Genomic DNA, 24,562 nt, shown 5'->3' with positions numbered 1-24,562 from the left:
TTTGAATAAGTTTTAAGTAATTAGAATGCTTTGCACATGGTGCTGATTTAACTAAAATCAAAAGACTACTCCTCCCATACAGGAAGACAAGTCTAATGAAGGGAGCTGAAGAGTCTCAAGGTACTGCTGCACTTCAGAAAGACAGCAGAACAGCTGCAAACCAACAATGGCTTTTGTGTTCAGCATCCAGAAAAAAAGAAGGCTTTACAATCCTGTGCAACACACAGTCAGTATAACACAAGTTTGTTTCTTTCAAATAGATTAAATTTTAATTAGATGTCATTTGAATCCTGGGCTACATTTGTCASCTTTTGGTACCTCTGACTTTGCACRGCTCCTCTCTACAAGGTGACTTCAACTTGTTTTGGAGGAACATCTGCACTTTCAAAAGTCTGAAGAAATCAGCAGTAGATGACAATAATCTGGCACACGGTAAAGAAGTTTTTCCTAATATCCAAATACTTTTTCTTAGCAGCTTGGGAAAAGTTTGTTCAGGGACGGTCCCGCAAAGAAAGGCAAAGCCTGGAAAGCTTTCGGTGCAAATGCTGYTTCCCGGTGATGGAAACCCATGGCAGCGATGGCACGGGAGACAGCGGGTGCCTGCGGAGGCAGAGCCCGCGGGACACGCCGGCTGTGCCACGGGTAAAGCTGCACCAGAGGCCGGGGTGGGGCTGGGGCCGGGGCTCGTACCGCCCGCCGGGGTGACACGGCTTTCCCCGGGGGAGCATCACCGTGGCTCCGTGCCCGGCTCCGGGACACCCTGCCCTGCTCCGGCGGGGACCACCCGCCGCTCTCCGCCCCGGTGTCTGCCCGCCCCGGCTGGAGGAGCGGGTGAGCGCGGCCGGAGGGGGCTCCGCCCCGTCCCGCTCGGTTATACCGCCCCGCTCGGTTATACCGCCCCGTCCCGCCCGGCTATACCGCCCCGTCCCGCCGCCCGCCCGCGCTCCGGCACTGCGAGGGACGGCCGGAGGGACAGCCAGACGGACAGCCCGACGGACAGCCAGACGGACAGCCAGCGGGACAGCCAGCCAGCGCCGGGTCGGGGCCCGGCCGCCTGCCCGTCCTCGCCCGGGGATGGTGCCGGCGCCCGGGAGCGCCCTGCTCGCCGCTCTGCTCGCCGCCGGGCTCGCCGCGGGCAGGTGAGCGGGGACACGGGCGGGGGGATGCGGGCGGGGGTCCGGACACGGCTCTCCGCTCCCAGCGGATCCCGGGGTGCTGCAGCTCTCCCGGCGGCCCCGCGGGTGTCGGGCTCTCCCCGCTGTGTGCGGGCTGTACGCGGGTCCCTCCCGCTCCCGTGGCCGCGGTGCTCGCCCCGCCGGTGGCCGGTCCCGGGGCCGTGGTGCTGAACGGCGCCAGCCCGGTTCAGCGCTCCAGCGGGCGTGTGAGCCGCTTCCCCGAGGTGCTCGGACCAGAGCTGGGCACTCGTGCTCGGGGAAAAGCGGCAGCTTCAGTGGCGGTCCAAATGGGGGAAACAGCTGCAGCACCTGTGGAAAGGCGTGAGCGGCTCCAGTTCTTGGTCTGCCAGCATCAACGGGCAGCCAGTCATCACAGATGTTGGATTCTATGAGCAGCTATGCTCTGGAAACAGAACGAGATTTTGAGAGAGGATCAATGAAGCCACTTACTCCAGACCACGCTATTCCAATGTTCCCTCTCCCAGTTCTCCAGCAACAAAGTCCTGCAGCAAGGGAATAGCTCGTAAAGGGAGAATTAACTGCAATACGAAGATGTTGTGTGGTTTATTTCTTTAGTATCAGATTTGTGAATGGAAACGTTTGTCATCAAGTGGCAGCGTGCTGTTCCAGCATATGCGAGGCTGTTGAGTGGTCAGYTCCTCTGGAACTGGAAATTCACGAACTCCAGACTGGCTCTTATGTCTTAGAGAAAACGCATTTGTTTTTCTATACCACCTCACACCATTGTCGAGGGCAGGGGAAAAGGAGAGGGCAGGGAAAAGGGGTTCAAGAAAATGTGGCAGAGAGAACCCTTCTAGTCTACTGTTGGGGTATTTTTGTGTGAAATGTTTCTTTTCTTCTACCTTCTGTCATTAACATTATTGCTGTTACTGTTCATTCCTTATCTCACTGCTGCTTCTAGTAAATTGTTCTTATTTCAACCCATGATTTTTGCCTATTGTGCCTCCAATTTTCAACTCCATCCTGCTGCAAGGGGAAGGGGGAAATGAGGGTTCGAGAGAGGGAGGCATGTGGTTGTGGGCAATCTCGGTGGGGGCAGTGAACTGGGGAATACCRTTCCTAAACCACAGCGGCATTACATGTTACAGGAGCAGTGAAACTCAGTCCCACATCGTTTAAAATAGTGCCAACAATCATGTGAGAGCTAAYGGAGCCTGCTCTTTCTTTCTGTCACCTCAACTCAGGGGGCTCTGGGTTCTTSTKGTTACTGTTCACCTTCACTGTTCTTTGCTAAATGTCACATAGTGCTGTCAGCAATACCACAGCCACATAAAATCAATTACTTCTCTCCTGCCTGGGTACCCTGGACTGCTAAGTAGCCACTTTTTACCTTTAGCACCAGTGCTGCCTCTCAGAGGACAGAGCTCTTCAGACACCTCTCTTCCACTGACCTTTCCTATGATCCAACCTGTACAGTGAGTCTTCTTCTGCCTTTCTTCTTCAACCACATATTTTGGCTGCAGGTTCTTCAAGGCCAGGAAATTTTTGCACATGGAGAAGGCAGTGACAAGCCCAGCCATCTCACTCAGGCCTTTAGGTAGTCCCTCTGAACTCCTACAGGAATATCAGACAAGGAGAGATCAGAATTGCCATGTACCTCCAGTCTGCATCACTTCTCCCCCAATATCCAGGAGGGTTCATGTGACATTCTTCCAGAATGGGTCTGCCAGCCTGAAAGAATCTCCTCTTTCTAAATTTCTTTATCAAAAAATGCTGGATTCCTGATAGRAATAGCCAGATGATGAGTGTTGATTTTTCATGTGTCAGAGGACTAGCCTTGCAAAACTGGGTTTCCCCCCAGATTCTGGGGTCTGGTTGATGTTTTCCTCTGTCAAAGGTTAAGTTACATCTTCATGYGTGGAAGTCAGAACGAGGGAAAGACCTCATCCAGGGCAATATCTATAGAGTTCAGSTATGTTAATTTAATTTGCAGCTTTATGGAACATTTTCCAGTTTAAAGGAAGGTTTGTACTGAAATCCTGAGAGATGTTGTATACTTTATAGATATGTTGTTTTCTGATTTTGAAGAAAATTATTAAATAAACATTACTGAATGAGTTTTTCCTGTGAAAATGAGCATCCTTTGGAAAGGAATGTGATCCTCTTCCTCCAGCTTTAGGCATTTTAACATTCTGGGGAAGTCAGCACTATCCGTATGCATGCAAGGGGATTTTCTGGGATGTAAGCAGAATGTACATTTGCTAACCAGGTGAATTCAAGACGTGCAAGCAGAACATACATTCTTTAACTTGTATGCTTGCAAATGAAATAAGCCAGCAGCATTTGGATAACAAAACAGAAAAAAAAAAAAAAGCTATTTTATTGTTTCTAGATGCGGGTTGTCACAGACACTCACAGAGGAGTTACAGCTGTTCAATACACCTTTGCACCTGAAGATGTACTCCTGTAAACTGCATCATGGGGTTGATGGCAAAGGTTGTGTGGCTTCAAAACAATTTATTCCAACAATTAAGCTTTTTTACTTGCCAGGTGATATGAAGACCATCTCTTTGTTCAGAGTATTTCAGATACGTGAGTTTATGCATTTCCTCTGAGCTCCCTTCTCTTTCCAATGGTTCAGCTACTAAAGCAAACTTGGAAGTAACACTTTGTATCTTTAAGTGTATGTGTGTATTTGTYCTACTAGTTGGCCTCAGTGATGTTTGCAGTTTTAATGTGCAATTTAATGTGTTKTAATGTGAGTGCAACCGTTGCAGATAGGCACAGGAAGATACATGTAAAGCATTCCTGTAGTGTGATAAAGTGATACCTTTTTCATGCCTCAGACTAAAATATGCAAAAATTCATGACTAATGACTTTTTTCACCATTTTTTTCCCACCATGAGATATTTGTTACAGTCTGTTGCCAAATCACTTCCCCAAAGTTACAGTACCCCAAATTACTTCCTATAAAGCCCTCACTAAGATGGTACTTTCTATGTCAAAAACAACACTTTGGACTCTTTGAAGAAAGTTCATTTTAAGTTACGGCTTGAATAAAGCAATGGGGACAGAGGATTTTGGATAAATGAAATAATTTCATAAAGGGGACAGGCATGTGGTAATGGACAACTTAAGTAACAGCAAGCAGAGGGAGAAGTAAAGCCACAGCAGTCATAGAAGCACAGAGGAGGTCTAGAAGGTTTACACTTTCATGGATTTCCATCAGATTTATAATTTTTGGCAACTAACATGGCAGGTTTTCCAACTCTTGCAGCTGTTGATCTGTAAAATGACTTTGAACCCCCTGGATTTATTGGCAGGTTAAATTAACRTTAATTTGTAAGTTCAGGGAGTCTAATGGAACCAGAGTGCTTGGGACTCTTCACACTCATGCAATCACTCTGWATGTATGCAGGGGCTATGAGCCTGCAAGTCACTTGCTTTTATGGGGCTGATTGATGTTCAGAACACGMTTTTTTGTAGGGTTAGTCTTTCATCATCCGAGGCAATAGTGCTGTCTGCCATGGCATCATATATTTGATCCAATWGTTCATGTGACACAAACTGAGGCAGCCCCATTGACTTCAGTGATATTAAAAGATCTCATTCTAGCAGGGACCCAGCTGTATTTTTTGCCTTTTGCCATGTTTCTCATTAGAATAAATTAATGTTGCACTGTTAATTTATTGCAGGTGAAGCATTCCCACTGTCTCTGCTCCTCTGAACAAACGCAAGTTTGCATTCCTGTCTAGGAGCACTGCTCTGTGTTTGGTGAAATCAAAATGCCTGACAGTGGATAAAATAGAAGGGAAATTACCGGGGGGGTACAGAGGAATGGACTAGTGCATTTCCCTGATGGAGCTGCTGTTTGTCCTTCTTTACACAGCTCGAGATCTCGKGGGCAGCCGGTGGCTGTGAGCCAGCCCGGGGTGTGTCGCTATGGTTCCAGGTTGGATTGCTGTCCTGGCTGGAGAAAGAACAAGGGCCACTGTGAAGGTAACGTTAACTTTCTGCTTGTTTCCTCTCTGTGGCTGTGTATTTGGTGCTTACAAAGTGGTTTCTTACATGTCTGCCAGAACTTACAGAAAGAAAACTTCTGAGGTGTGAAATCTCCTAACTCTGTGCGAGAGAGAATAAAACATGCTTGAGAGATCATCTCCTCAAAAAAAAAAGCAGAGCTTTGGGTAAACGACACCAAACCATAACTTGCACGTTCAGAAATTCTTAGATGCAGAAGGCACCATCTGTTCTAACCCYCTGCACAGCCCTGGTCAGTGCCTATACTGTTACAGCTGTTGAGTACGTGCTAAAAATGCAGTGTTTTCCAATACTATACAAGGAGCCTTAAAATGGTTTCCTATCAATTAGCATCCTTTATCTTTAGAGTACACAGCTTCTGAGAACCAGAAGGTTTTAACTTTCTAAAAATAGAAATAAAACTTGAGCAGTAAGTGCCCCTGATTTGAGCTTGGGTAGCCAGCCAGCCAATCTGCTGGTCTGGGGATCATTTGCTTAATGAAGGGACAATGACTCTTAAGACACCTCAAATTTGTAAAAGGCCTCCATATCCCAATGAGAATGCAATGTGCAATCTCTCTCTCTCCAACTGCACTTGGGCAAAGCACAACAAAAACATAAAATACATGTTTTAGAAATCCTTTTCAGATGTTGCACCTGTTGTCCCAGAGAGCCTTTCATACCTGGTGAATTTGTATACAGGCTTAGGATTATTCATCACTAAAAATCCATATACTAAAAGGGAAAGATGCTAAAATGTCTCTTCTCTGTATATATTATATGCCATCTTAAAAAAAAAATTAAAAGGAATTATTCTAATATTTCTGCATTGCTTAATCACATTTTAGTTTTGCTGCAAATTAGGATCTGGAGGGGCAACTGGCAAATGTAGCTTTGATCAGCTCGTGGGGCAGATTGTCTGGTTTTAAGGCAACAGGTTTTCAAAAAATTTGAAGACTCTTTGGCAAATCATTTTAAACCACCTATAATGTAATTCTGCATTGTAAATCCAGATGTGTTTTTCTCTGCTTCAGTGCTAACCCTGCAAGCTGGTCTTTTGCAACCTTCCCTCTCCTCAGTTACAGTAGGGGAGAACTCTCTCCATCCCATGGGAGAACATCCTGAGCAGGAGTGGTTACAATCCCAGGGGGACAAGCTGGGATTCCAGTTGCATTCAGGGATAGAAGCAGTGCCAGGTTGCATTCAGGGATAGAAGCAGTGTTGAAAAATGCCTCAATCTGCAGAGTCATTACCTTCAATACATCTGAAAGCATCTCTTAATGTAGGGAAGACACTTCAATTCAGAAAAATGAATTTTAATGATAATTTTACTACACAGTAACTAAACTTTCCTATAATTTGCAGATCAGCTTGACTACAGAARGAATGGAGATGCACACCCTGGTGCACACTCTTTCACTGTTTCTCCAGAGCTAGTCCTGATTTCAATGCATGTTTGGTTTGCTCTTCCTGAATAACCCCCATGCTGACAATCAGTGATTTCAGGAGCCTTAAGGGTTATAAAAGTCACCATTTAATTTCTGATTGATGATCCAGAGGGCTTAGAGTTGCTTTTTAATGCACCCAGGTTAAATGTAACCCTCTCAAATTACTGTAAACCTGATCCAATTTTACTTAGTGGGATATGTGGTAAGGACAGTTGCCTGATGACAGATGTGCTCTGGATGTTCCACCATGGGATAGACATGTTCCTCAGYTGTAACTGAGGAGATCCAAGACTGTGAAACTGCTGTAGGATTATGTGTCTCCTTTGGCTCTGGGAGAGTGCTGTTGCCTCTTTCCTACTCCAGATGCCAAGCATAGCAATTCAAGCTGCTGGCCAGCTGCTTCTCACAGAGGCTTCTTAAAAAAGGAAAAAGGCAAGAGTACAAAACTAAATGTAAGTTGTAAGCGTTGGAGAAAAAAAAATATGAGGGAGAGACCTTTTGTCTTTATAAACCTGAAAAAAAACCCCAAATTCTTGTAATTCATGTTAGTGCCACTATTCTCAAGTCCAAATAAAGTGCTTATCAGTAGGTACCATGCTCAGAGTAGAGTGAGAGGTATGGAAGATGCTGAACTTGTGCAAAAGATTTTAGGCAACTAAATGGGACAAAAGTTCTCAAATAGAATATTTCTAGCTTTTTATTTTTCTCTCTCCTTCCYCTGCCTGATTCCAACAGCTACCTGTGGACCTGGCTGCAAGTATGGCGAGTGCACGGGACCAAACAAATGCAARTGTTTCCCTGGGTTTACAGGGAAAACCTGTAATCAAGGTTTGTGCATATGCTCCAGGAAGCAGACTGTTGTTTTTCTGTTTCCTTATCTTGTACTATGGATTGTGTCATCTTCCAAAATAGTAAATGAGGATATTTTCTTGTTTACATAGAAAAACTTAAGAATTTAATTCTCTTGCATGCCCAGCATCCCAGGCAAGTGCTAAGCCTCCTTCAGCAAACAAAAGTTTGAGCCTATATTATTTATCTTTTATGGGCTGATGACATGTGCTAACTGTCATGTTTATAGTCAGAGGATTGAGGCACAGAGAGATGATTTAGGAAAGTATCAGAAGAGATGGAAGTCAATTCCAGAACCCATGTTATTTTCTTAACTAGCAATCCATGTTTCTTTTTAAACTAATCTTCTAATCAGAAAGACATGTAATTGTATGCTAGACATGTAATTTATTAATCTGCCTGGGCTGTTTGTATATGCTGATGGTATTTCTGAGAACCACCATTCAGAGTCCTTAGAATTGCATTTTTAGAAAGTTTAAATGCACTGTTTTCCCTCCAGAAACTTGGAATCCAACATGAAAGTATTTCAGTTAACACATCGATAAGCTATTTTTTTCCTTTCCAACAAATGAGACCCCTGTCTTGGACCAGATGAAAGGAGCAGGTCACTGTGCATGGAAAAGCCATCCTACTGCAGTGCAGATGAGTGAACTATAGGTGCAATGAAGRAAGCATGACATAAAGGCCACATAAATTACTAGGTCTGTCCTTGTTACCTTCCTAAACTTCCACTTGAAAATATTGCATTGATGTTGCTAAACTCACCATTTTTATATCAAAACAACCCATTTATTACACAGTATCTTTCAAACAATACACCTTAAAGCTGTTCTGTTAAGTATTTTGGAGAACTCCATCTTTTGTACCTTTGATGTTTTTGATGTAGCCTTGGTCTGTCCTTACAGCAGAATGTCCTGCTGAGCAAGCTCAACATGACCTAACTAAAATAACAGAGATAAGGGGACTGTMTTAGTCTGCCACCAAGTCTGAGCTRAATTAGCYTTATCTCCATAGGTTCTTTTTTAGAGCTGTGTATGCTATCTGTGCATTGTTAGAGATAGGTGCAGATAAGCACTTTTGAAAATGTATGGTCTAAGTGGAATAACTTTTGTTCTCCAGTTTRTTCTCTACTTTCTTTGTTAAGAGAATCTTAGTTATTTAGTGGAGTCACGGTAGCACAAAAATCCAGCGTGATTTGAAAGCAGATAGATTGTCCTTTTTCAAACAAGCCCTGTGTTTAAATAATCGAATGCAATCCTCCTTCTTTCCTGAAATGAGCTGTAACACTTCTGCACCTCCACAAAGTTATTCTTTGGATGGCCTAGAGTGGTTTTTTTTCTGTGGTCTTCAGGGTGCACGAGAACAGATGCTTCTCCCATTAGAAGTGGAGCTGCACAAGCTCAGTGCTTGCCTGGAGAGCTGCATCTTTACTGAAATTATATAACCAGTCATATGTGCTGTTAAACACATATTGAATGGGCTGCATATACTGGTGCATTCTATAAATGACTTCTGTCTGTTTATTTATCACTACAAAAGGTAGAGATGTCAGTTCACAGAAGTCAAAATCACAGATGTTGTCTCCTTATTGTAGGCCAAATATCATTGTCAACACTGCTCACACTATACCACASAAATAAAACCTTTTAGAATTCTCATTTTCTCCTGTGAAGGATAGCTATTGGGAATTTGAAATTGATCTAGTTTTTTTTTTTTTTTTTAAAGCCTCGAAATTCTGGATTTTGAGAAGCAGAATAAAATACTTTTATTCTCAAGATTTTGCGATTTTTTTTTGGTCCTTATTATTTTTGAAGTCACAGAATTATTATGATGTATTTAATTTCTGCTACTGATAACCTTGGTGCCAGTGTGTAGCTCAGACAAATTAAAATAAAAATCTTTGTGTCACTGTATCTCAAACTGTTTTTCTGTTCCTAGTTTCATGTATTTGCCTTTCTAGTACAGAGGTCAACTRGAGGGCTAGAATCAGAGAAATCCAGAAAGATAAGTCTCAAAAAGAGACTAACTGCAATTCTCTCTCCAGCYCTCCACTATTTCCTAACAAGCTGCCAGATGTGGCCAGAGTTTGCATTAATTTTTCAAGTGTAGAAGTCTGTGTATGTTGGTTTCACAGCAGCCTTTCAGCCAGATGGTCTGCTAAACTCTCATCTTGCAAGGGGCTGGCTCATTTTCCATCCAGACGATTTTACTCTGGGGAGMTCAACACATTAGGCAGCATTATCCACCTCTAAGCATTAATATATGTATAAAARCCCTGCACTCATTCAATTCCAATGAATTCTGCAGATGTGAACGAATGTGGGCTGAAGCCACGTCCCTGCGAGCACAGATGTATGAACACACATGGCAGCTACAAGTGCTATTGTCTCAACGGGTACAYGCTCATGCCAGATGGCACGTGTGCAAGTGAGTAATGGAGCTGATGGAACAGCCACACCAGAAATCATCTAATCACATCTACTCACATCTAATCACATGTAATCCCAGCAGATTTTCTTCTTGTGGTGAAGAGATTTAATTTATTCGGGATAGGGTTTCTGCCCCAGCTCTCTGGTACTGTCRCAGCTGAAAAAGCCTTCCTATTTGGTAGTTCCTGGGTAAAGTAAACCAGGTCATACTTACATTTTGGTGTTCAGAGGTGTTTTGGTCCTGATAGAAGTGAAAGTTTTTGATAGTGTTTCTTCAGATGAAGGACAGCTAGTATGATATTGGTGTGTAGTCCTGCCAGTTCATCTGTTGAATAAGGATGACTGAATGTATTCAAACAAAGCTTTTCAAACAAAATACCTTTTACTGTGCTGAATTTCATATCATATTCCTTGCTTTACCTTTCTGTGCTCTACAACTGATATATTTTATCTGTGTTGCTACGCTTTCCACAGTTATGAAAACTATTCTTGGAAACAATTGTTGTATGAGCTAAGGCTTATCAAAACTTGTGGGGGAAAAMGGTATTTCTACCTATCTTCTTKGTCTTTAAGSCAGCATGAAATGAGAAGCATTCTGKTTTTTTAGCCAATCTGATTTTTCAGACCTGAGGAAGCTTCTCGTTTTTCAGTGAGAGTTTTGTTTGTAGAAAATATCTCATGGACTCCTGAATTTTTAATACATGAATGTATAAACAGCTTTATTTATAATTAATGTAACTTTGTTCTTAATTTCTGTGTTCATGCATGTCTAACTTAAAATTAAGTGTGTGATTCCACTAGAATCCACAAGCAGAATTTTGCTCTTGTTGTTATTTTAAATCCTGTTTTCAGGTTCTAGGACATGTGCCATGGTGAATTGCCAGTATGGGTGTGAAGAAGTCAAAGGGCAGGTGCAGTGTCTCTGTCCATCAGGGGGCCTTCAGCTGGGACCAAACGGAAGGACGTGCATTGGTATGATTAGACAGCTCACTCTCAGCTTCTTTTCTGCAGGATCCCTGAAGCCATAAGATTCTGGGGAAAGGTTAGGAAGTAGTTAATCCTCCTCGCTGGCTTAAATAATGCTTCTTGTTACTCTCACTGTGATGTAAAGTTTTCATGCTTTTTTAAAAAGAAATTTTCTTATACTGTTGGCTGTGTAATTCATGTAAGTCTCACCCCCAATAAATAATTGAATATTTCTACATGATTTAGAGTCATTAACAGACTCAGTTTCTCCCTATTGGTATGAGATCATTAAATGCAGTGCTTTGCAGCAGGAAGCTGACTTAACGTGTTACAGGATTTGGGCATTTTGTTTGGATGGGGCTTTCCTTYATTGAGATGACCCACAATACAAAATTCTCAATTTTTCTCCAGAAGACTCAACATTACCTGTGAGCCTCCTGTGATGAAGAAAGCATTGCTTATAATACTTGGTACTGTGTTCTTGCATGATGTTGGTTCACATTTTACTGCTTCACTCATAAAAACACACAAAAAATTACAAGGCTTATTTATTAAGCTTATTTGTGATAGCCAAGACCAAGTCATTCCCATGCAAATCCCAGCGAGTTCTTTCTTTCCCATTTYACCTTCTCATGGATCTGACCAGCATCCCTTCTCCTGCTGCAGATATTGATGAGTGCTCCACTGGCAAAGCTGTCTGCTCTTACAACCGCAGATGTGTCAACACTTTTGGAAGTTACTACTGCAAGTGCCAGCTGGGTTATGAACTAAAATATGCCAGTGGCCGCTACAACTGTGTAGGTAAGAGCTACCACATGGATGTGTTTTCTCCATTATTTTAATTCATTTAATGCATCTTCCCTGTCGTAGCCTCAAGCACGTTGGTCTGTCCTGGGGGTGGTGCCTCAAAAGTAGGTAAAAGATGTCAGGCTAAGAATGTTCTTGATGGCACATGGAATTTTTCTCTGTGTTTTCTCTGTAGCCTTATGAAAAACCTAATCACTGGCACTTACAATTTAAATTGACTTATTGTACTAAGTAAAGATGTGCAAGGGTTTGTCTTAAGTTGAGAACTGTCGACTAAAACAAAAAAAGCTACTTCTGGTAAAGATTTAGTTAAGAACCATTTTTTCTTGGCTTTCAAACGATGATGAATAAGCACTTCCACAACATTTTTTTTCCCTTTTTTTATGTCATTATTGAGGAATGTGAATGAGGTTCCTTCATGACTGTAAAAAAATTTATTTGGATAGATAGTACAGAACTTGGAAAAAAAAAGTAATAAAATAGTAGGTTTCAATTCCTTTTCAGGTTTCTGTTGCATGACAAAGTTTCTTCCTAACAAAAATAAATACAGGCAAAAAGTTATCTTGACATACTCAAGTGTTAAAATGAATGTCAAAACATCCTTACTCCTGTTTCAATCCATTAGCTGAATGATGGAAGGACAGCAAAATATAAATTACTGCAGCAGGTGCCACAGGAGTGTTGTTCAAGCTGTTGACTACACAAAGGCTTGGAAGGGTTGGAACTACTACAAGTRCATAAAAAAGAGAATTAATAGGATTTTTTAATATTTAATTGCTATTTGAAGTGACGGGTGGAAGGGAGATCATAAGGCAGGTTTGGAGACTGAAATTTGCTCTTCATGTTGTTTTTCATGGAAGTTTGTCTTAAGTTTGTTTTTCATGTTTTCATTCTCAGCAAACCCTGAGAGTCCTAAAATGGAAAAAAATATTTTCCTTTCTCATACAATATGCATGCATAGGGGAAAAACTGGAAAGGTCTCAGTAGTCAGGATTTTATTTGCAAACCTAARTCTCATTCCCAGACACACCAGATTTTTGTTTGCTGACATACTATGAGAGGACCTGTCAGCTGCTAAAATGCAAGTGTTGCAAACATTTGTACACATACATGACTCCCTCACGTGGAAGAAATCAGAAATAACTTTGTAATGGAGCAAAACCAAATAGTCTYGGTGCCTGTACATTTTGCTTGAATGAGTTTAATGTTGTATCTTCTACTGAATTTTCCTGATTATACCTTTTTTGATGCAGCATCATATATATGCTGGAATGTTAGAGGTAAATTAAAGATTTTGACATCTTGGYATGCTCGAGGTTCCATTGCATTCTTTTTACAGTGATTGAAAAATGAGAAGGTGTTGGTGAACTGTTTTTTAATTGATCTTACACATTTTCTTGATGCCTTGTGCATTTTGTGAATAGAAGAGTGGGGTACAAACTATAGTTTGAATCCTGTTCTCAGTCAGCAAATCACTGCATTCAYCTTGTCTTTACTGGGATGCTCTACATTTTCCACGGATGCAAATGCCACATCTGGGCTTTGGAGCTGACACCAAGCATTCTCTCCCAGTGTGAATCCTTGTACCCTGCTGGTGTCTGGACTGTCTTGGTCTAAGATGAGTGCTGACAATACCTGGAAACAGATGGTTATAACAAACAGGCTCTCATGAGTTCTGACACATTTTTCACTGAAGCATTTGTATCTTCCCCCAGATGTAAATGAATGTGTGACAAAYACACACAGGTGTAACCTCCACGCAGAGTGCCTCAACACCGAAGGGTCCTTCCAGTGCAAATGTAARCAGGGCTACAGAGGAAGTGGATTTGACTGTGCTGGTGAGTACCCCTGGATGTCAGGAATAGTGCTGTATTGTTTTTCTCCAATAATTGATCATCACAAAGCAATTTCTCAGAAATGTCGTGCTGAACAGTGCTGCAATACCAACCAAGCATGACCTTTCCACAAATCAATATTAATTGTATGAGTCACAGATAATACAAGTATCACTTGTTCAAATTAATTTTCCTGTCTCCAAGACTCATAATAGCTTTATGAATTGCAAGTAGACCAGAGAAGTGAATTTGTCTTGAAGAAACAGAGAAATAGTTTAAAAAACCTACTGTGAATTTTCCATGAATTCCCAAGGTTAGCCCCTTGGAGGGCTGTGCAGTCCCTCCCAGAACAGTTTCACACTAACTTAGCAAAAAATGAGAAAACGGAGGAAAGCTGTGACTTCTGTGTTAAACTGTTTTCACTTAAAATTTTTGCCTTTTTTTATCTATTGAATATGGAAGATCTCCTATAAAGATGTTATTTCCCACTTTATCTGAATATGACCCTCCAAGAAGAAAAAAAGAAAGGCTGTTCTTATCTTTATATTTAAAATGAACCTTTTCATTTATACCTTTATTAAACCTGGCAGATGTTTCTCCTGCAACATCATTAAAGATGTTTTCCTCAAGAGGACACTTGACTCCTGCTCAAACATCTTAAAGGTTTTTGTCTATAGCAGATGAATTCTACATAATATATAAATCTTTTCAAGTAATCCGTGATCAAATATGTATTATGATTATACTTCATAGTCAYAGATGTTGAGTCCCTCTATTACTCATGTTCCCACTGCCATTACGATAGTAATTGAAACTTACAATGCACATTGATAAATTAATATTTTCACAGAATATTTTGAGTTGCAAGGGACCCACTAGTCTAACTCCTGACGCTGCACAGGAGAGTGCCGTTAAGTTACAACTTCCAGTAAAAAAAGCAMAAATAAACACACAAAAATCTGACTGTTACTGAAAGGTTTGGTGTGGGCATAGATAACCTCTGCAGAGCTGTTTAGAACATTCTTTTACTCCAATTCAATGYTATGAGCCCATTTCCTTGCCAGACCAATCCCTTGTGATACATCACTGCAGCTCACTGCAATGGAAGGATGCATTTCACTGGATATCAAAGCAAACTGACATGACACATCTTGAGAAGGTTTTGTTCAAACAAAACGTACCACAGGTGAAATGCTAAACAAACACATCTCTGAGAAAAATGGTCAGGGTTTGGTTTTTTTTGTTTTTTTGTTCATTTATTTGGCTTTATCTTTTTAATGAGAAGGTAAAAAATTCCAGGGAAATTTTCTTTTTGACTAACTCTATGTATAAAATATTCTTTCATCAAGCAAAAACAATTCAACAGCAATGTTTGCTTAAATACGAATAACATAAATATTTTCACTTTTGGAGAGTCATTTTTTTGATGTCTAGCCCTGTAAAATGATTCCYATCTTCTCACTGGTGTTCCTCTTAYATAGTCTGCCCTCTGCCTACTTCCTCATGTCATATTTCCAATTACTGAACTCCATTTGTTGTTCAGCAGAGGAAGTATCCATGCCATTCATAAACTTGGTAGAACACAAGAAAAGGAAAAGAGATTCAATATAAGACAGGATAGAGGAATAATGTACAGTAATGAGTGCAATCAGAGCCACAGGCAGAAGGCCAAAAGATGAGGATCCAGCTAGAAAGAGGCAAACAATGGAGGAAGATTAAAACACAATCTGTGGTAGGTGAGCCTTGAAATGCAGYGGTGCTAAATAGAAACTGGTTTCTCTTGTGGTAATTCTCCCACATAAATATGGGGTTTTTTTAACTGAAGGAAGAGAAGATTCTTTTAGCTCTGAATGTTTCAATAGTTGATTTTTACTGCAATCCTCAAGAAGATCTGACTAGTGTAACTGATAGGGGCAGGACGTGTCTTGCTATAGGGGAAAATGTTTTTTCAAACAGTTACACAAACAATTGGATGTACCAGCCTACAGTGAAACACTAAGCGTTCTCTGTGTCATAGGGCAATTGTGGAAAAGCTTTGTGGAAAAATTTCTTTTACTGCAGCCAAAAGAAATTTTGCTGTTGGGTTGAATGAGATGAGAACACCATCTTGGGAATTTAGGGGCTGAAGGCTGGGGCTTCACACTTCTTTTGGTGACAATGGCTGTAGTTCCTGTGGCCCATTCCAGCTCCCCACAGATGGGCCTGGGCTTTTGCTAAAGCTGAACAAAAAACTTCTTAAATATATCCCCAGYACTCCACATAATTATTACCACAGAGCTGGAATTCTGTTTTCACAGGGAAGTGTTAATTCTTTATAACAATTGTCTCTAGCATATAAAAAACTGGCTACCATGGCAGTATTTGCTTTCTGCAAAAAATGAAAATCATTTTAATATATAACTTAATTTTTTGAGTATGAAAGGAGAGTAACTAAGCACATTGTTTGTAATTAAACTCTTATGGCTACATCTCCTCATGCCACCAAATAACCTAATAAGTGAGGCAATATATAATTTACCTTTACACAGAAGGTGGTGGAAATTCTTTCATTCAATTTTTATGTCAATATACTAACTTTGGAGAAAGCTGCTGAAACATCAGGCTGCAAACACTGCTGCTGGTGTGGACATGACCTATGATTATTAAGGCACCCTTTTGCCATTTAACATTCCTATATGTATGAAATGTTGGAGACTCTTCCTGAACTGGCTGAAATACACATTTTGTTTTAGAATCCATAGAGATGTAACCTTTTGAATGATCCCTGGAAGGGTCCTAGTCATTTCCACATCTCAGGTTCATGTGTTTCCTGATTTCCTATTGTGCATTGAAAACCCACATTTCCCCTGCCACATGCTTCTACATGTGYATTTCAGATTTATTTAAGAATAGAGTCTTACAAGGTTCCATAAGCAATTAAGATTCCTGGGGGGAAAAAAACCCAACTATTTTTCATTAAMTTTTTTGGTCCTACAAAGTAACAGGAAAAAGGATTACTATCTTAAACTCTACAGGCATCACTCTAAGGAGCTCAACAGTGACACTCTTGTTATTGCCCAACAGAGGCAGAGGTTYCTTTTCTTCATTATGTTTTGCTGGGTATCTAAATGTCAATAAAAATTCATGCCAGCTCTTTCTCTGCCTCTTGTTYATTCATTTTCTGCTAATAGGGTAAATTTAACCCCATATATGATTTTGCTTTCTTATTAACTTGCCAGTCCTGAGAAAGGTTTGGTTTGACATCATGAAGTTGCAGAGCTTCAAAAGCAATCGTGGTCATATCACTGGTGATATTCTTAAAATTTAATTCAGTATGTAGGCAAATACTGCGTGCCAGAGAAGGTGAGCTGCTCATTTAGGAAAAGCCATGGATTCAAAAGAGCAGTCTGARTATAAGGTGGTGTGTCCCTACAATGCATTAGTCCTCCTGCAGTTTATGGGTAGACCTAAAAAGCCTTAAATCCACACCTTTAGCTACTCTAAAGCTGAATGCAGGTTAGAAGCAGACTAATGCTGTCTCCTACTGTCCCCACAAGCACTGAGATTTTATAGAGCAGCATCAAATTGGAGTCTGCAAGCATATGGGAATTTACACATTTTCATCCCCCTCTTTTTGTCACTCCTGTCAGCTGATTTTCCACACTGCTAAATTTTGCACATACAAGGAGATTGGTTTTCTGACACCACAGAGGTTATTTCATTGAACTGTAAGAATTCTTCATTTCATGAGGAAAACTTCAAAGCAGAAACTAAAAGCAGATGTTCAGGTTTGCTGAGCAGTCAGTCTTGTGKTCTTGAAAATCCCCATAGCCTCTTCATTAAAAATGTGAAGTTCCGTGTTACTGATTGTCAAAAGGAAATTTGTTTGGAATTAAGCTTTCCTGTTAATTTTTACTGCTGAATTCTGAGTTCAGACCCAGGGAACCTTACATCCTTCATRACATCATCCTCCAGAGGATACTTAGTGGAGTATTAGTAAAGAGTTTATTTGAAAGTATTTGACAAACAATCCTACAAGTTTTATCCAACAGAAAGAAAAAACAAAATCCTCAATTGTGACTTTTATTTTATTGGCATCTCTTTACTCCAACAGCAATCTCAAAAACACCTGAATGCTACAGTGAGCACATCAAGAGTCTGATTCTGTTCCTGACATACTAAATAGCATGTAGCTGCACTTGCCATAAATAAAATGTGACAAATTCACAGTGATAGGACTGTATTTTCCAGAAATGAATATAAATTCAGGGAACTTTCTCCTTTTCCTACTAGWCTGCAGTTCTATTTTATTAACTGGYATATTTTCTTCTGCTGTGTCTCTATGAAAAGAAGCACAGAGAAAAGAGCACTATCCAAGGTTCCAAGTCTAGTCCATCTGTCTCAAAGTACTACTATAAAATTTTCATAAATGCAAAGTGAGGAGCAAAACAGGAATATATTGTTGCCCAGGTAATACRATCATTAGACAGCGAAAGCAGAAAGAAATAAAAATAGCTGTGTTCCAGCATCATTTTTAATCCTGAAAGACTGCAGCATCAATACTGATTGGGAATCAAAGACAGGAAGCAGTATATGAGGCTATTCTGATCCACTGATGAAAATCGTCTCTCTTAATGAAAGAGCTTTTTCATAGCACACTGGAACTGCTCAGCTTTCATTGTATCCTAGGTACTTCACAGAAAGGACTCAAACTGCAGAAGGCTGATCAGTAGCTTATGACATGGTTGTGAACAACATTCTACAGTAGTATCCAAAAGGATAATTCCAGGATAATTGAAATAACACCAGGTTATCCAAAAGGATAACTTTCACATCCAAGAGGAATCATAAAATAGTAAATTCTTGGGAAATGTTACATTTATGTTCTAGTCCATCTTGGAATTGCAGGATGCTAATAATTTGGCATTCTTGGATACCTCTCTGAATTTTGGTGTTTATCCCTTACAATTAAATATCCCTTAGAGCTAAAAGTAATATGATGGAGCAGCTTGATATATGTCTTCTCAAAATATCCTCCATTTCAGTAGCTTTCAGCCTGCCATGGAAGGAAAATTAGGCCAGGGATGTTCACAAAAGATAGCAAAGGAAAATGCTCATTATTATTAGGCTGCAGTTATTGTGCAGGAGATCCCAGCTCCATGTGCAATTTTAGTCCACAAACTGAAGCAGGGTTGTTTTGTTTGGTTTTTTTTACCCAAGCTCCAGTGTAAAAATAATTAATGCAAGGAGCTCTATGGCCTGTGTTAGTCTTGTGCTACACAGGAGTCCAGAGAGGTCATTACAGAGAATTGCTGTGGTCTTTTCATTGTAACTCGGACAGAGCTGGCCATGCAACAGAGCTGAACGTGTGCTTAGGGTCCAGTTCTGTGCAGAACTGAACTTGTATCTCATAGTAGAGAGTTTATTTCTGTGGGTCTCTGGACCTTGCAAAGGACACCATGGTCCCCTTTAAAAACGTTGTCACTGCTGAATGATTCCTCAGGTGAATATTTCCTGTTTTCTTCTTGGTTCTAGTTATCCCTGAAAAGTCAGTGAAGGAAATTGCAAGAATCCCTGGAACAGCTAAGGACACAATTAAGAAACTTCTTGCACATAAAAACAGCGTGAAAAAGCATGAAACGATCAAGAATGCAATCCCAGAAGCAGCTGTGACACCACCTTCTAAGACCCACGTGCAATTACTGGACTATGAAGGTGGAATTGATCTTGGTGGGAGCTACAGTGAGGAAGAGAAAGAAACTGAAGCTGCTGCAGAAGAGGAGGCAGAAGAGTCAGATGAAGAGGAGAAGGAAGATTTTGAAAATCAAATTGATGAGCGAAGCCTAAGAGGAGATGTCTTTTGTAAGTTTTTGGTTGTTTCTTTTTTCTRAAAGTCTGACTTCAATGTAAATATATACAGAAACACTAAAAAAGTCATCACAAAACATAGAAAATTTATCAGAATTTACTTGTAAAGAATGAATTAATGGATCAYAGGATGGTTAGGCTTGGAAGGGATCATCTACTTCCAATATGCTGTGCAATTTCTTGCTGTGTTTTTCAAAGTCTTCAAATGTATTTTCAAATGCATTAACTAGATGATCTCTAAGGTCYCTTCCAACCCAAGCTATTCTATTATTATAACTGGTTTTTAGTACAGCTGTCTCAGTCAAACTTTCTTCAAGGTAGTGGCAAAAATAAGCAACATGGAAAACACACACTGTCARTAGTTTATTCATTATATTTTCTCTTTTCCAAAGTAGAGAAAAATAATAAATACTATCCCACAGTATTTAAAATTATAATAATAAAAAAGAAAAAAGTTAATACTCAGTTTATTGCTATTTAACTTGGAAAGAGCGATAAGTATATATTTTTCAAGAAAAGAAAATTTTAAATTCCTCAGGAAAGAATGGTCTGTAATATTGTAATACTGTAAGGCAGCCAAGAAAAAATGTGATTATTCACTTAATACATTTGAGAATACAAGCTTCTTTCCAAAAGCTTGCTCCTAAAATTGCCCTTCTTTTGTTGTTTTCAGTGGTAATTGGATTGTCTGAGTTTAAGCTAAGGATCTAGACTAATATGGCTTCCTCAAATTATGCTAGGGAGCTGATAAACAGAACAAAGTCAGGACTTTGCACAACACTCTCCTCTCTTCCTGCAAATATTAACAGTGAGTACTAATGGCATGTTTCACATTTGCTGACAGTACCAAAATGGGGAGAGTGACCATTGACTGAAGGGCAGCGCTGCTGGTGAGAGGGCTCTGGTCAGGCTGTGGAAGCAGCTGACTGGAGCATTAGGAAGTTCAACAAAAGCAGATGGAAAGGGAGAAAAAAGCCTTGTGCATCCTCATTATGGATTTGGGATGATTGCTTAGGAAGGAGCTTTGCAGTAAAAGGCAAGTTTTGGACTTTCCATTACAAGACAGTTGGGGACACACTGGCAAACATGGGTTAGCAGTGCTCCACCAGGGTCAGGGGCCTGGGGAACATGGGACATCAGGAGGGGCTGAGATGAAAATTGTTTCAGCTTTGAGAGGGGGAGGTTAAGGACAGATCTTATAGATGTCTTCAGCTATTTAATGGAAGGTCACAGGGAAGGAATGGACAGAWTTTTCACAAAAATGTACAGCAATAGGACAGGAAGTGATGAATAAAAGTTAGAACAAAACAAATTCTCACTAGATATAATGAAAAGAATATTTCACCATGAAGGTGGACAAATTTGGGATGGGTATGGAGAGAGGCTGTGAAATACCTATCATGCAGATATTCATAATATGACTGAACTGGGCMTTGAGAAATCCCCTTGTCAGGAAATCACATTTGGTAACCTAAAAATGGCTCTTCCAACCTACATGATTCTGTGATTCATTCTGTATTTTCAACCAAGTATTTCAAAGTAGTTTAGAAAATAGTGAATGTAGACCTGCATCCTGGAATATCCTTGTTTTTCTCTCTGGTACTGTAAGCACATAACGTCACAATTCAGCCATCAGTAATATTTCCAAAATATCAAAACAGCTGCTRCCTGAGATTCTTTTTCAAGGAGCTTCCCCAAAAAAACCAGGATATTTGAATACCATATACCTGGGCTAGGCAAAGTCTACTTGTTTCTACAAAAATCACCACTACAGCTGACAGCAGTAACATTGAATATTACTGCCTGAAGATATGAAAGCATTATGGCTTATGTGTACTTTTAGCTATACTTCCTTTGTTCCAGTCACTTTTGGCTGGAATTTTCCCTTACAGATCTAAGAGATTTATATGCTGAACTTGCTAGAGAGATTTTATTTTGCCAGGGGATACTGGCAGAAAGTTTATACAGAGATAGCAGCACGCCCAAGATGTAGTTTCTTTAAGTGTGTGAACTTTATTATTTGTGGCTTTTTTGTTTGATACCAACTGCAATTCAAGGACTTAATGCATTTTCATTTTGATTTCAGGGTACATTGCTTAACCATATTTTCTTTCCTTTTAAATTTCCATGTGCTGTACTTGATCCTTGTTATTATAAAAAATCAGTCATGATTCAGGCACCTAATTGCTTGAACATTTGGCTTTAAAAATACTTTCAATTTTAATGATAATTGAGTGATCCTTCAGAGAACATCATTAGCTCAAATCTACAGCTCATAAATTTGTACATTTTTTCCTTTCCTTGCTGATGTCTATTTAGCAGATTCCTTTACTACAACATTAAGTTCCTCCATATAATCCCCTCAAGTATTCACATAGGATCTGCCTTTTGTATTATAAATATTGGTATTGTTTGAATTCTGGGAAGAGTAGTGAATTAGGAAAAATAGAAAGGTCTCTTTTCAAAGATCCTAATTTTTTATTTTTAAATTGATGTATTATTTTATCATTATAGTTTTACTACATAATAAATATATAGGGAGCCACAAAATAATTTTGTAGGGGAAAACCTGGTAATATTATATGGAGCTGGAAATCATTAAAATAGGCCAACTACCAAAATMCTGGACCTTTGTGAAAATTGCTACTCACCATTTAAAAAGAAAACCCACAACAGTTAAAGATAGCAAAGTGAGGCCCACAACATTTAAGAAATGTCAAAATTAAGCTCATCCATGAAACTTAATTTTTTATATTATTTTTAAATCTTATGATACAGTCTGAAATTACTTCAAATTACTATTTTCCATGGGATTCATGCCTTGTCCAGTGTGAAGGAGTGACCTGTTCTATTGTGAAAGGAGCTGTTTCATAAAAAGGAATATTTATTTATGCATAGAATAATTATTGATCAGTATGATTATTCAWTATTATTCATTATTATTAAATAGTTTAAAAAATCTGTCCTATTTATGGCAAAATTTGCAGATGTATAGAGAATGAGTAAACCATAGTGTAGGAGAGCTCCTTATTATGTGAGAAATGCCCTTTCTGCATATGGAAGAAGACAGAGAGATGGAGCAAAGCACTTGGTTAAATAAGCAATGATTGCAGCGATGCTACACTCAAGGTATGCTTAAATAATTAAGCACAACCTTAATTCTGACAGTTTCTAACATTTCACTGKTTTTTGGCTACCGTTGGTAATCCAGAATGGTATTGCCAGTTGCAACTAAATTCTATATTCTGTACTTCATCAATTTATGGAACTCACATCATGCTTTAAACTCCTGCAGTATCACATAACCAGCCACGTTATTACACAGAGACACTTCCTTTGGTAGCACCATGAATGATAAAGAAGTTTTGGTTTCTGGCTTATTTGGCAGTACTAAAAGTGGATTGTTTCCTTTATGGCTTCATAGCTGTTAATGCTGAACAAGACAACTTCCTCAGTTAAGCATGATGTTTGCTCTTAATCTTACTCTTTTCTGATAATTACACCACTTTGTGAGCTAATAATGCTCAGACCATCGCTCAGTTCATAGCTGTACATGTCAGACTTCTGGCAAATGCAGTTCTCTCAGCACAGGATGTGGTAGCAGAGAAATGGGATATTCCTGTGAGTCCAGCAGAGTGGTATACCCTATATACAGGATGCTAGCCTTAAATTTACTATGTCTTATATTCTGCTTGATTTTTTACAGTGCTCACTCTGTTTTTCTGGTTTTGGGGTTTTTTAATGAGCTTTGATGCAGGGTTAAGAATGTGAGGCACCATGATCTGAAGGGGYTTGTGTGTAGAGATTACATATTAGCTACTGCTGCAAGTAAGTAAATGGGAGACCATCAACRGTAGAAGGATGGATTCTGCTGTGGCTAGGGTGGGCCACATGTGTGCTTTCGTTGGTAAGACTTGTTCTTAGGGAACATGAGACCTGCCTTTCTACAACACCACTTGACAGCAGAAGACCTAAAGAGTAATTCTGTCTCTGACTTACGAGGGAGTAAACTTTGTGTGATGATGGTCTGATGTAAAATGTAGGCACTTTYTAAGCTGTAAGGTTTCTTTGAAACCTTTCTGTAAGCTGAAGCTTAGTTTCTCATAATATGCAGCTGATATCTTTCAGTGAGTGAAAAACCTTATTGTAATGCCTGACTGRAAACAAAAATAGATTTGGAAACAAAACTGGACTCTTTTTCTGTCCATGACAGTTCTTTGCTTGMTAGCACATAGCTACACCTGCATGCATTTCTCTCAAGTGAATTCAAGTGTAATTCAATAACTTCACAAATAAATCATTCTGGCAGCTGTTGTCTTCTGTTAAATCACTCCACTCTTTCCAGAACTGATCATATTTTAATAGCTCTCCTCATTTTGGCAAGGGTTTTCACAGCCCAAGCCTCTTTCACCAAGTAGAAGGCCAAGTTTATGGCATGACAGTAAACTTAACACATAATCTCTATGTGCCTATTCCTATATGTGTATATGTAGACATACATTAATTCAGAGGAAGATGTATTAATCCTTGCCTTAAGTACAAATATTATCCAGGTGATCTAAGGCAGCGGTCTGGGTGGGGGGAAGGCTAMAAGAACAAGAGGGGACACGCTCCTGGCAATTCATCAGAAAGCTCATAAGATTGCATGAGTCTCCTTCCTCAGGTCAATTCAGCGCCTTTGGAAATGCCTCCAGGGCCTCTTAGTATGTGTTTTCACTGGTGTACACAGCAATTTCTGACAGTTTTGAAGGAGAAGAAAGGTGAAGTGCATGGCACAGCCTTTATTGTGCTAGGAGGCTCTGGATTGCAGTGGCTTCTAAGTCTGTTCTTAAGATTGAGTATGTGTGAGCATGTTGGAGTATTTAAATGGAAAGCCCTAGCTCAGTCGAACTCATGGGAAAAAACCTCCTCTCTGAATAAATGTGCATCCATGTGAAAGTAATGACCTAAAAAAAATGGCATTTGCATATATGATACAATGCTGAGTAGGGAAAAGTAATTTCCATAGCTCCTATCATGTAGCATTTTTGAGGAAGTCTGAGCTTTTCTTAGCACAGCTGCCCACAGGGTGAGGCTGAAAAGTGAACTTCAGTGTTTCAGGCTTTCCATTCATACATTCTCTAAGCAGCAATCCAGAGGCCTCTCCCTCACTCCTCTAAAATGGCACTTTTAAGCTCCTCCTGTTTTCAGAGGTGTGCATGAACACATCACAGGTATCATCTGC

The 24,562-nt window shown here is 40.0% G+C and overlaps 1 protein-coding gene across 3 annotated transcripts in view; it reads left to right on the top strand.

The window, feature by feature from the left end:
* The first annotated feature begins 900 nt into the window (after positions 1–900).
* EGFL6 (EGF like domain multiple 6) overlaps positions 901–24,562 on the top strand; it is a 30,038-nt gene continuing 6,376 nt past the window's right edge. Inside the window, exons 1-8 of one of the 3 annotated variants that reach the window (XM_057389171.1) lie at positions 902–1,139; positions 5,027–5,136; positions 7,341–7,433; positions 9,762–9,881; positions 10,736–10,855; positions 11,516–11,650; positions 13,372–13,494; positions 19,006–19,332. In XM_057389171.1, coding sequence (XP_057245154.1) covers positions 1,075–1,139; positions 5,027–5,136; positions 7,341–7,433; positions 9,762–9,881; positions 10,736–10,855; positions 11,516–11,650; positions 13,372–13,494; positions 19,006–19,332 — 1,093 coding nt within the window. In that variant the 5' untranslated portion in view covers positions 902–1,074. Of the gene's footprint in view, positions 1,140–5,026; positions 5,137–7,340; positions 7,434–9,761; positions 9,882–10,735; positions 10,856–11,515; positions 11,651–13,371; positions 13,495–19,005; positions 19,333–24,562 lie in introns of all 3 variants that reach the window. The other 2 variants (XM_057389232.1, XM_057389299.1) reach the window with 2 other exon arrangements.

Source organism: Malurus melanocephalus, unplaced genomic scaffold (assembly GCF_030028575.1).
Source record: "Malurus melanocephalus ecotype Western Australia unplaced genomic scaffold, MMel_1.1 scaffold_1, whole genome shotgun sequence".
NCBI lineage: Eukaryota > Metazoa > Chordata > Aves > Passeriformes > Maluridae > Malurus > Malurus melanocephalus.
The sequence above is the reverse complement of the archived record's forward strand: the minus strand, read 5'-3'. Positions and strand labels throughout refer to the sequence as shown.